This window comes from Hyposmocoma kahamanoa, unplaced genomic scaffold (assembly GCF_003589595.1).
Source record: "Hyposmocoma kahamanoa isolate Upper Pololo Valley unplaced genomic scaffold, ASM358959v1 66, whole genome shotgun sequence".
Lineage (NCBI taxonomy): Eukaryota > Metazoa > Arthropoda > Insecta > Lepidoptera > Cosmopterigidae > Hyposmocoma > Hyposmocoma kahamanoa.
The window spans coordinates 21,447,238-21,460,231 of NW_020653854.1; the positions used below are offsets into that span (position 1 = coordinate 21,447,238).

Below are 12,994 nucleotides of genomic sequence, written 5' to 3' on the forward strand. Positions count from 1 at the left end.
AAACCTCGTCAAGTTCCATCACAATGTATACATATTGTTGGCTTTCACAACACTTCAGAAATGACAAAACGTAGGCAACTCTTTCGATTCGAGGTTTCAAGTGCGAGGCCTAAAGAAACTTCGTTTCATTCAGCGCGGACAAGTGTGCGATTACAGTTTCTTTGCGAAAAACTTGATAGAGAAACATACTCACTACGAAAAACAGGTCCACTGGTTTTAAATGCGGTTATTGAGTATCGGACTATGGAACTTAATTAAGTCAAATAGGGAGTTTATTCTCTAAAAATTACACAGAACAAATGAAAGTGAAAAATGTGATGATTAAGCGAATTGAAATTCTCAATATATTCGTTTAACGGAGTCAAAATTTTAACACTTTCGTGAGGTACGGGCAGAGCTAGATCATTGTAAACCGAGGGAATCCGTATCGGGAATTTAAATCCGTTACCACCCGTACCGAACCCGTAATGAGAAACTCGCGAATAATCTGTTCCCGATACTACATATATCGCACTCAAATCTAAGAGTTGCCAACGATGAAGTGTTTTATACTGGACTGAAGATCCTTTTATCACATAATGAATAGTACTGTGCAAAAGTACTTATTTTGAAGAAATTGTAATTTTATTAGTATTTGTATTACGACTGAAGTGGACGATGAGGTCTGTATGAGAGTGGATTGAAGAAAACGACAGAAATGAGCACAAATACGGATGATAATAATAACGCACACACTCATAGCCGCGCACTAGGCACTAGGACGACAACAAATTACACCCAAACTCATGAGATAAATAAATGTAGGCCATACCAATATTTCTTCCAGCCCAGGAATTGAACCCGGGACCTTTGCGTGGCAGACGAACATGGCAGTTCAAATGCAGATAAAACGCAATAGTAAGTATAATTCACGACACCGTTTGACAATCAAACCATCAATAATATAATCCAAAACAAAAACATAGCAAAAATAATAAGTAAAAGGATATATAAAAGCAAGAAGTTCGCGACAATAAGTATTCTGTTGCAAACATCTTATCGCCTGACATTGTATTTTAAATTGTAATATTGTGCCGTAGTCGTAATATTGAAAAGTTACAATTTATTGTATTGTATTCTTCGTGACAAAAACAATTTCTATACAATCTATTCCATTGAATTACCGAATAGCAAAAAACAAGACTTTGTATACAAGATACATACACAATATATAACTTCAAGAACCGTATTTTAGCGAACCAAATTTAATTAATACCCGTGTAATAAGTAACTCTCCCAATTAATAGTCCGTTTATTCGGTGATGTGTCAGAATAATTATTATCGTTTCCTCATAAATACGTAAACCGCGAAAGTGTTAAATGCAGAAAGTAGGAATAATGAGGTTGATTACATGAGGTACGGACAACACTAGTAGAATGGCTAGTGCAATAAATTAATGCGACTCTACAAATGCAAGTAGCAATCTGTTGTCTACTGTGCACCGTGTAGTGCAAATGAGATTAAACTTTGTTAAACGACCTTCGTTGCAATCCATTTGCAGCGACACACGCCGTGAAACTTCGACATGCCTCGCCTCGCTTTTGCAAAACCTAAGCGGAGATAATGTAACTGGCAGAAAGGGAAACGCAATTCCCTGAATGGTTTCGACGCCGTATTTAGGTCAAAAAAGGTTCACTTAACTGAAACTGAATCGCTTGACAACATAAAAATGCGGAAGAGGATAAATCGCGAAGTCAAAGTAAGCTAATTTTCTTAAAACCATTATTCATTCTAATTCCAACTACACTGAGCTAATAATTTGTTGATAATATTTGCTGTTCTGCTGAAATATAGTTGCAATGGCACTTGAGTCTCCATAGTGTTAACGGAGTGGCACTGGTGGCATTCATTGATTCAATCAATATCGATCGATGTTGCCTTGGAAATTACTACGCATATGTTAATTTTTATCTCGTTTCACCAGTAATTTAGTCTTCAACTTAAATGCCTCCGTGGCTGAACGGTTACCATGCCAGACTGCCACACAGAGGTCCCAGGTTCGAATCCCGGGTCGGGAGAAATATCTGTAAAGCCTACATTTATTTCTCTTGTGAGTTTGTACCCGCGACACAGGATTTCCCTAATGCGGGGCTATGTTGAGTGTGTGTGTATGCGTTCAAATTAAATATATGTAGTGTTTTTTTTAATGGGACAGTATGGGGAAATCCGCAACCATAGAAGATACAAGGAAACTGTTTTAGGAACCATTTAGTTTTTGTGTGAAAACAATTTTGGTACAGTAAATTTTTTGGTCAAGCGTGAGTTGTCCATAAAAATAAATAATGATGATCTATTTAATCAAAATTTTTTTAGTGCTCATCAATTCAATTTTATGAAATGATCCTTACATAAAAAATTTTTTTGGTCAAGCGTGAGTTGTTCATAAAAATAAATAATGATGATCTATTTGATCAAAATATTTTTAGTGCTGATCAACTCAGTTTTATGAAATGATCCTTACATAAAACTGAGCTGATCAGGACTAAAAAAATTCTAATCGATTTCATTTATTTTTATGGACAACTCACGCTTGACCAAACAATTTTTTAAGTAAGGATCATTTCATAAAACTGAGTTGATCAGCACTAAAAAAACTTTTGATCAAATAGATCAACACCAAAATTGTTTTCACACAAAAAGACTTAATAGTTACCAAGACAGTTTCCTTGCATCGTCTGTGGTTTCAGATTTCCTCATACTGTCCCATTAAAAAAATACCCCGTATACAATATTTGTAAACTACACCATCAACTAGTCATTGAAGAGCAGAATAACAAAAAATTGCAATGGTAGTTGAGTAGTAGCTCGAGGGATAGCCACTGACAAGCCACTACTCTTAACTTTTAGCAGAATACCAAACGTACAAAATCCTGCCATTGATTTGAACTTGGCATACTTAGGGTTCGGACAGTTATTATCTAAAAAAGATATAGAGACAATATAGATTTTAATACTTTCGTGACTATTTACTAAATGATTATCACTAATTACCTACTACTACTAATTATCAAAAAATTATACACAGTGGTAAGAAAGATTTCTTACCACTGTGTATGATTCATTATTATTCCCCTGATATTTCGGAACGGCAGAAGACAGCTTTTAAGAATAGACATATCTGTCTACCCCATGGAGTATGTAACTAGAAATAGAGACCAAATAAGGGCCATCATCAGGCAAACCGGCCTTATATCACTTTTAAGTATCAACTCTCGTTTACGCTGAAATTACAATTTAGAAAACTGAAATAGTACAGGCAATGCCAGCAACTGACCTGTGTGTAGGTCTCCATACATACTCCAAAAATAGTCTGTATTTATTGTAATAAAGATAATATCTCTAACTATGGGGGACTGTACCATACGGTAATGGGAACAGCAAAACATCTAATTATAAAACAACAGGAATCAATCACATTTCATCGGCAATTAAAAATGTAATTTTTCCAGTTTCGACTATTATAGCAAAGCTCAAGTTAAACTGGTCGATTTGAAGTAAAACAATTGACGACACCCGTCAATTGTTTCGAACTCGAGTTGGCCAATCGGAGCGCAGTTGTCACCGTGATGATTTGGCAGAATAGTTTTCAAAGAAATTAAATGACATTTCGTCTCTATTTTCTGGTTATATACTCGATGGTCTACCCACTTTCCCAAAGATATACCTCTAAAACCGTTTAGCAAGGTAGGAAGGTGGCTATTAGGTAATTACTACCTTTTATGATCACCAGAATACTTTTAAACGCATATAAGCGGTACCTAACGTATAGCAATTTAATAATATCCTACATAACGTTTTACGTCCTAGCCGCAATTGCATCATGTGCAATAGCAAATTTAATGATTCTGTTAGTATTTCTTCCTATAGATTACATTACATAAATATTAGACAACATCACATACGTTGCTCTGAACTCAAAGTAAATAAATAAGTCAATTGTGTTATGGAAAGCGGAAACAATGGCGGTACCACAAACACCCAGGCCCGAGACAATATAGTAAAGTAGGTTTTCTTCATTGACCCGGCCGGGGATCGAACCCGGGACCTCAAGAGATGGCGATGTCATGAAAACCGGTATGCCAGTCACTCGACCACGGTGGTCATAGAGACATGTACTATATTTTTGTTATAAAAGAATTCTCTAGCTCTTCTAGAAACGAGATTGATTAATATGTTTTTTCAATTTAAGATAGCCTTATGTCTGTCCGGGATATCTCTTGATGGAAAGTGAAAATGTGAACAAGATTCGTACACGCTTACCTAGAAGACGCCTTTTTATCCTGACCTTTAAAAATATCTAAGCACCATACGGGAGATACAGAATACGGCAAAGTTTCATTCATTGTAAAACCCTGAGAAGTTCTTGTACAAATGTTTCATTAAAGTAATTGCTCAATTTCTAAACTGAGATTTTGGTTCACGTTAATTATAAATGTAATGTAATGATATACTTGTAACAACATGTAAATCATTATATTTATACATAAGTCAGAGAAGCCTGCGTAATGGTTATAAAATTCAATAGATTATTCATCTCGCACCAGTTTAGATGGCGTAAATGACTTGTATTGTTCTGAAAGTGTATTTGACGAGAATATTTCTATGAAAGATAAATTGAAATTAAAATTTAAACCTTATGCAAATGCACAGATCTCTACTTCTATAAATGTTATGTGTTGTTATTATTACGTTTTAATTTGTGTAAGTGCAATGTGGATCAAGTACGTATTCTGTTGCGCCCTGAATTAATTATTATCTTACAGCTCTTCCCGTAACCCGAATGTTGCCTGGAAGAGATTGCTATCTAATAATAAGGCCGCCCGTTGTACCTGTGTTTTTTATTTTTTACTTTCTTTGAATTATTAGATAGATGGATAAGACGTTTATTCAGCACTAATACAATATTATGTATTTTTCCCAGTGTGCAATAAAGAATATTTGTGTTTTACGAGATTTCCCATCCTGTCCCTTATTTTGCTGACACTTTTTTACGACAACCTTTTGTTTATAAAAATAAATATCTAGCCTGTACACGTCATTGGTTGACAAGAACATGCAAACTGCGGCCTTTTTTGTTTGCAGTTGCATGCACGCAAAATGTATCCTTAATATGTCGCCTTCGCTGATAGTATCATACTTCTAAAATCAATTGACATTGGCACAGCAAGGATGGAAGCGAATTTTTGTAACGAAATTGTCCATAGCATAATACACTTTATGTTAATTTTGTGACGTACAAACTCAATACGATACGCTAGATGCGGGAATTCCCGAGTCTGAGCGATAATTCTCCGGAAGACGCGCGATCTCTTTTTTGCCTCGTATCAAATTTGTACATTACACAATTGATATAAAATTAATAATGCTATGATTACAAAAAATTAGTTTCAATTCCATTCCGCTGCAATGTAAATTGCGCCTTGAAGTTGATTTTTGCTTTTTGTTGATTTGATGTTGGCAGTAATAAAATTGTACTCTCTTCCATTCCGTTGTATTGTGACAGTGGATATTCTTGTTAGAGCGTCGCTTACAGTTTACTTTTACTGCATTTGTTTCAGGATAATCATGTTGATGAAATCTTATATCCGCGTACATGTTTACGCGTTAGGAGTTGTAAGATTCTCACATTCAGTGCGGCTATAGTTAGGGACAAATGGTTCTGATTCCCAGCAAAACTATGCTTTCTTTGTAATTGTCACCTTTCTGTTCCTTCAGCTTCTACGTTTTTATCTACGAAAAGTGGGGAAACTTCGCATTCTTTTATAAGTAACAGTCCTTGTGAAGTCATTCGTCCAGGGAAGTACTGCCGTCTACCTATTTCTGCCGCCAAGCAGTAATGTGAGCATTATGCGTTCCTGTTTTGAAGGTGAAATTACAGACACATGAGTCAACTTATGTCTCAGGGTGACGGGCAATGTGGCAGGGTCTCTTAGGTCTTTGCCATTTAAAGCTCTGAGTGGCATTACAGCTACATTACATACCACTTTACATTACAGGTACAGGCATGTCGCTTACCACCAGGCGCACGACCATTTCGACCCGTCACACAGTGTTGTTAAAAAAATGTTTTTAAGTATTTTTGGGCTAAAGTCTGGCGAATGTGTACTTATTTCAATGATTATTTTTTGCTTTGATTACTTGAAAGTCTAAGTTAGACTCACCAAGAACGCTTTCTTTGTGATTAGATACAGTTCGTATCTTTAGTCCATTTCAAAAAGGAAAAGTTTCTCTTTCAGCTATTTTCTTTTATTCTGTATTTTTAGACACGGATCCAAAAGGAATGAGCGTATTTCAATGTTTATTTTTTGCATGAAAGACGATCTGAGATAGTCAGTCTCGACCAACGCTCACTAAAATTGCTATCATCATTTTAATAACGGTTTGCACTATGGACGCTGGTTGAGGAGGTTCCGGGTTTGTTTCGCGGTAGGACCAATTTGGATCCAAAAACAAATTGAACTTTACTAAATTTGTTCTTGACTGGGAGTTCTAAGCAGTGCCAAAGAGAGAATTCTGTTGCTTTGGTACAGGGAATAGACCAGATGATAGGCGAGGTTATCTGGCACATTATTAATTATACTTGATTTATAAGGCCTTAATAACACTTACCATGCCTCTTATGCGTATAGGGATCAGTGACATCACTCTCACGGTAGATGACGGAATGGACCCGCGTCCTGGTGCCGTTCGGAGGGAAGTACCGCCGTGCGTGTTCCACGTAATAGGACCCGTCGTGCGCTATTATCTTCCCCTCGAACACACCGTCCGTCACCGAACCGAATACTGCAGATTGTGAATCATCTGTGGAACAAAAACATTGTATTAACAGATTGTGGATGTTATAAAACCTATAAAACTTACAATAGACTAGAAAGAACTCACAATTTTGTGCTAAGGAATATTTTTTTTACGTAAAGGAGGCAAACGAGCAGACAAGCCATTTGACGGCAGGTGGTCATTGTCGCCCATGGACATTTGCAACATCAGATGAGCTGCCTATGCCAGCCTTTGAGAGCCCTGTAAACACGCTTTTTGAAGAAACCCATGTCATAACGCAAAGGAAATACACCTGGAGGAAGATCATTCCACATCTTGCAGGTTCGAGGAAGGAACGACCGAGATGTCCGCGTGGTCTTACATTGCCAGGCATCTAAGATGTGGGGATGGACTCTACTCCTTTGCGATGGTACAAACAAGACACTAGTTCGAAAAGTTCCTCAGAGCACTTCCCATTATAAACATATTAGTCAATATCACGTAGGTTACGTTGCTCCGATCCCAAAATAAGTAACTAAAGCACTTGTGTTATGGATATCGGAAACAACGACGGTAACACAAACACCCAGAAAATAATATAGAAAAAATAGTTTTTCTACATTGACCTAGCCGGGGATCGAACTCGTGACCTCAGAGACGGCGACACCACAAAAACCGGTGTGCAAGACACTCGATCACGGAGGTCGTCAAAAAAAGAAAAGCGAAGAATATCAAACATTGAATTGTTTAATCCTGCGAAATTACAGGAACGCAAATTCAGTGAAAAGTGGGTGCTTATATAAGGAAGTGTACAAAGAACGCAAAATATACACACATCAAAAGTGTCTAGGGATCAAGTACGTTTAAGAGTATTGCTGCAATTAGGGTTAATTATATTAACTTTTTTGTATCGCTATTGATACTTTTTAGTGAGTTTTAACATTTAAATAAGGAATATTGTTTAAAATTCGATAATAAGAAGAAAATCGATTGTCAATGTGGTTTTGTATAAAAATGAGTTATAGCGTTTTGACAAAATCATTACAATATCTGCATCGGAACCGAAACAATTTACATTATTATGGAGAGACGACATCATTTAACCCGAGAAGTGGTTCCAGGCAACGTGCTGTGGCTTTCACTCTTAACACTACACAGAGCGTCATAAGTCGCCTCTGGACGCGCTAACGCATGACGGGGAGCGTGGCCGAGCGACATGGAGGACGATCTCGCATCACGACTCGCAGACAGGACCGGTATATCCAAAATACTGCTCGACGGAATCGTACCATGACCGCCATGATGTTGGTTACGAGGCTCCACAGCTCCTCAGGCTTGCTAATAAGCGATCAAACAATCCGAAATCGTTTACGTGAAGTGGATCTGCGATCCCGAAGGCCGCTCAGAGTTCCACCTATTGCACCCTGCAATCGCAGGACCCGTTTACGATGGGCTCGCGAACACAGAAACTGGGAGGAAGAAGACTGGCGCTATGTGTGCTTTTCGGATGAATCCCGCTTCGGTATGAGACCGGATACAAGACGTACTCGAGTTTGGAGAACATCTGGACGTCATGAACGTTTGAGATATTGTCAGGAAGATCATCCATATGGTGGGGGAACAATAATGATATGGGCCGGTATTTGGATCGGCGGAAGAACCGATCTCATTTGGATCAGGGGTAACCTCAATGCTCAAGTTTACGCAGAGAGGATTGTTTCAGATGTTATCATCCCTTTGCGAGGCCAGTTGGGTGATTCATTTCAACTAATGCACGACAACACACGTCCACACACGGCTAGAGTCGTAACACGCATTCTTGCCGAAGCTCGTATCAACGTTCTGCCGTGGCCTGCTCAATCGCCAGACCTCAATCCAATTGAGCACGCATGGGATATGCTTCAAAGAAGAGCTGTGCCGAGTATACATACCGTACATACTCTACAACAATATTTTGACTTGTTACAAAACACATGGGCAGCCATTCCTCAAAGTGATTTTGATGAACTCATCTTAAGCATGCCAAATCGCTGTAATTGTGTGATTCGTGTTAATGGTGGAAATACAGATTATTAATTTTCTTATCTTTACAATAACAATGAGCAAAATCATCATTTTCGCCATTTTTTTGTCATTTAATTGACGCCGTTAATTTGAGTTTTTTCCCACAATTTGCAAAAACATCAATTTTAGTTTATTTTAATTAAATATAGGGGTAAGCGGTTAAATAAAACATAAGCATTAAAGTAAGAAGTCGTCCTGGAAGACTGGATTTGGTAAATATTGCTTAAATAATTTTTATTTCAAAAATATTCACTTGATCCCTAGACACTTTTGATGTGTGTATTTATTCGTTATCTACGTTACATTTATTTCTGAGAAAAACAATCGAGTCGACCAACATAACAGTTAGGTTTGGATGAGTAAGCTGTAGCGTTAATTAAACAGTCATAACTTATGATGTCATCTACGAGTAAATACACAAAAACGAATGCAATTTTGTTATTGTTAACAGTTTCCTTGAGTATTATTTAAATTTTAAAGCAGTAAAATAAACCTAACTTAATAAATATGTCCGATTGCTTGGTAAGCTATATTTTTTAGTTTTAAAATGCTAAATTTTAAAAAAAAACATGCTAATTTAGAAAACACCAATTCGAAAAAAGAAAAACTTCCAAGCTCAATTTACATTGTTGCGGAACGAAATATAAGCGAATTTTTATAACTATAGCAAAATGAACTTAATGTCAATTGTGTAACGTACAAACTACATACGAGCTGAAAAACAGGTCGCCATTCTTACGAAGAATTTTCGCGCAGTCTAGGGAATTCCTGCAGCTCCCGTATCGTATCTAGTTTGTGCTTTTTTTTATAGTACTAAGTGACGGGACGAACAAGTCGTGTGCCTGGTGGTAAACGACACGACTGTCCCTAACAGTTGCAGTGCCACTCAGAGCTTTAAATTGCAAAGATCTGAGGGGCACTGTCACTGCGCCCGTCACCCTGGGACATAAGTTGACAAGTCCCATGTGCCTGTAATTTCACCAGTACGTTCAACTATTGACATAAAGTGCATACCAAGTAACGTCACGAACAAGGTGTGTCGCTTACCACCTGGCGCAGTTAAGCGACACGCCTGTCCGTAACAGTTGCAACACTCCTCAGGACTTTAAATCGCAATGATCTGAAGACCACTGCCTTTGTAATTTCACCGGAACGTAATATTGCTTAATGCTTATATTACTGCTTGGCTGCTAAATAGGTAAGCTGGCAGTACCTCCATAGACGAACTCTTTGACAAAGACCTTCACAGTTACTTAACTAGCTTACTGAAGAATCAGTTACTAATTGCAACGCATTCTTTAAATAAGATTATATTGAATTTATGGTGTCTTCATCACGATCAGTTCAATTGATAATACATTATCATACGTATGTCTTGCATCTTAGAGTACATAATCTTAAGTTATCGATTAATCAGTACATACAAGCTATATTCAATTAAGTTGTGGTGCCAGTCGGATATTACAGGAGCGAATTAATGTAGTTTGATGACTCACGTCACTTGCAGTTGACAGGGGAGCGTGTAATGGTACAGTGTAGGCAATAAGCGTTGCAATTAGAGCCGTTAACCTGTATGTGAGGGCCGTACTATAAATCTGAACGCGCACTATGCTGTACTTCTAATGTTTATGTCGTACCACTAGACATTTTGGTACTTAATATGGGTAGTAATACAAGCTCCAAAAAGCAAATTCTAAATATGTACATTATTGCGTTATTTACTAAGCTGTCGCAAAACTTTTGTGCAAATAACATTCCGGATACAACCGAATGAAAAACCTACTGAAAGTTCCGAAAAATCTTACGGACGTAATAAATTAGTATTTATTAACTGCCTCCGTGGCCGAAGTCCCAGGACTGAGGTGCCAGGTTCGATTCCTGGGCCGGGAGAAATATTTGTATGACCTACATTTATTTCTCTCGTGAGTTTGGGTGTAATTTGTGGTTGTCTATGTGTGTGTCCATGGCACCCGCGACACAGGGTTTCCCTAGTGCGGGGCTATGTTGAGTGTGTGCGTTATTATTATTATTATTACGTCCTCAAGATTTTTGGACCTTTACTACTACCAATTTAATTTATATTTTCGGTAAAATATAAATTAAATTGGTAGAGTAGTCTCTACCAATTTAATTTGTATTTGACCGCACACTATTGTTACACATTTTTACCTTAAATCACCTACTATACATTTAAAAGCGACCTTATACATTTCATAAATAAGGCGCTTGTTAAAATACTATTATGAATACTACACGAGTATACAAGCGTTTTTAGGTTTTCTTTCGGAAGTTGAGTATTATAACAGTTTTTTTCGTATAATTGAGATTTGAATAAGTTCTTGATTATTTACTAAATATGATTAATCATGTCGGTATATTCTGTGTTCATTTCTCAGTAACTCATTTTAACGCAATTTAGTATTACAATTAGCGTTAGGTCGCAGCAAAGTCCCTTGTTTTTTGGAACCTTTATTATTCCCAGTTATTATTAATGGTGTGTTTTAATTTATAGAGTGAATTTGGATGGAAACGCTGGGGAAAGGTCGACTTAGGCGTACATATCTCGACCGGATAGTGGATGTACTTGAAAAGGTCAGGTAACATTACAAAAATAAACTGGCGTGTGAGAAAAGAATGATGCGAATCGAGACGCGAAAGCGGTAGTTTTGAAGCGTATTGGCTGGAGGTCTATTGTATCTGCCTACACCAGTGGGAGACAGACGTGACAATGTGTAATTATGTAATGTATATTTATTTCCCGTACCAGTGCAAGCAGGGAGCGTTGAATGAATTGCATAATTTGGCAATAACACATGCCATAGGTACTTCTTACATTATGGTAATGTTCCTTGTGAAAGAGTTCGTCTAGGGAAGTATTCGCTTACCTATTTCTGTAGGAGTAGCACGACAGAGCGCGACTAGCGCGAGAGCGACATAAAGTGCGAGATACTGCTATCCTTGCGTAGAGATCTCGCGATGTCGCTTTCGCGTAAGTCGCGCCTTGTCGTGCTAGCTCTACTGCCGCCAAGCAGTTATGTGACCATTACTGCGTTTTGGAAGGGTAAGGGTGCTGGTGAAATTACAGGCACGTGGGACTTTTCAACTTATGTCTTAGGATGACGGGCGCACTGGTAATGCCCCTCAGATCTTTGCGATTTAAAGCTCTGAGTGGCTAAGTCAATATGATAATATTTTAAACACAGATCATGTCGCAAATTAGTCACACGATGCAAAGTATGTAAAAGCAGATTCCTTCAGTCTAAATCAACATCCCTTACAGAATAAGGGATGTTGATTTAGACTGAAGGAATCTAATATATCTTATCCTTGGTATAAACTATAAAGCCACATGTGATCATACGTCAAAGGCGCTTTTATAACATGAATGACATAAAAATGATACGAACTACATGAAACAAAAAAAATATATACACGTATACACAATTTTGAAACACTCCTATTCAAGCATGAAAAAATCTTAAGGATTTCTTCGTTCGTAGAATCTTTCTTCTTCTTTCTTTCTCTCTCCTAAAACGTTTTTTTTTATGATACCAAGTGACATGACGAACAAAGTCGTGCGCTGATGGTAAGCTACATTGCCTGTCCATAACAGCTGCAGTGCCACTCAGAGCTTTAAATCGCAAAGATTTGAGGCTGCCACTGCGCCCGTCGCCGTGAGACAAAAGTTGACAAGTCCCATGAGCCTGTAATTTCACCAGCGCCCTTACCCTTCATAACCGGAACACAGTAACGCTGACATTACCACTTGGCGGCGGAAATAAACAAGAATAAGAAAACAGTACTTCTCTGGACGAACTCTTTCACAAGGAGCTACTAAAGTTACGAATTTGTAAAGGATTTTTTTTTGTATGAAATTGTAATTTAATTTTTTTATAATAATAATAACGATTGATTTCAGGCACTTGGCCCATAGTGGCTAGTGGTAGCGTTATTTTTATTGTAAAAGACGAGTGACGTGCGCATGCTGGCGTATTTGTTATACGTCGTAGTTTTAGGAGTAATATTTAATAAGTTCATGAAGTTACATTTAGTTGTCAAGTTTTATCGAAATCCATTACCGGAAAACCGGATTCATTTCCTAGTTTGCCACCCGTATTAATAGCAATATTTTCT

General features: G+C 37.6%; 1 protein-coding gene across 1 annotated transcript in view; it reads right to left on the reverse strand.

The window, feature by feature from the left end:
- LOC113232056 (disintegrin and metalloproteinase domain-containing protein 10) overlaps positions 1 to 12,994 on the reverse strand; it is a 123,576-nt gene that overhangs the window by 42,297 nt on the left and 68,285 nt on the right. Inside the window, exon 4 of the mRNA XM_026466681.1 lies at positions 6,650 to 6,841. Coding sequence (XP_026322466.1) covers positions 6,650 to 6,841 — 192 coding nt within the window. The remainder of the gene's footprint in view (positions 1 to 6,649; positions 6,842 to 12,994) is intronic.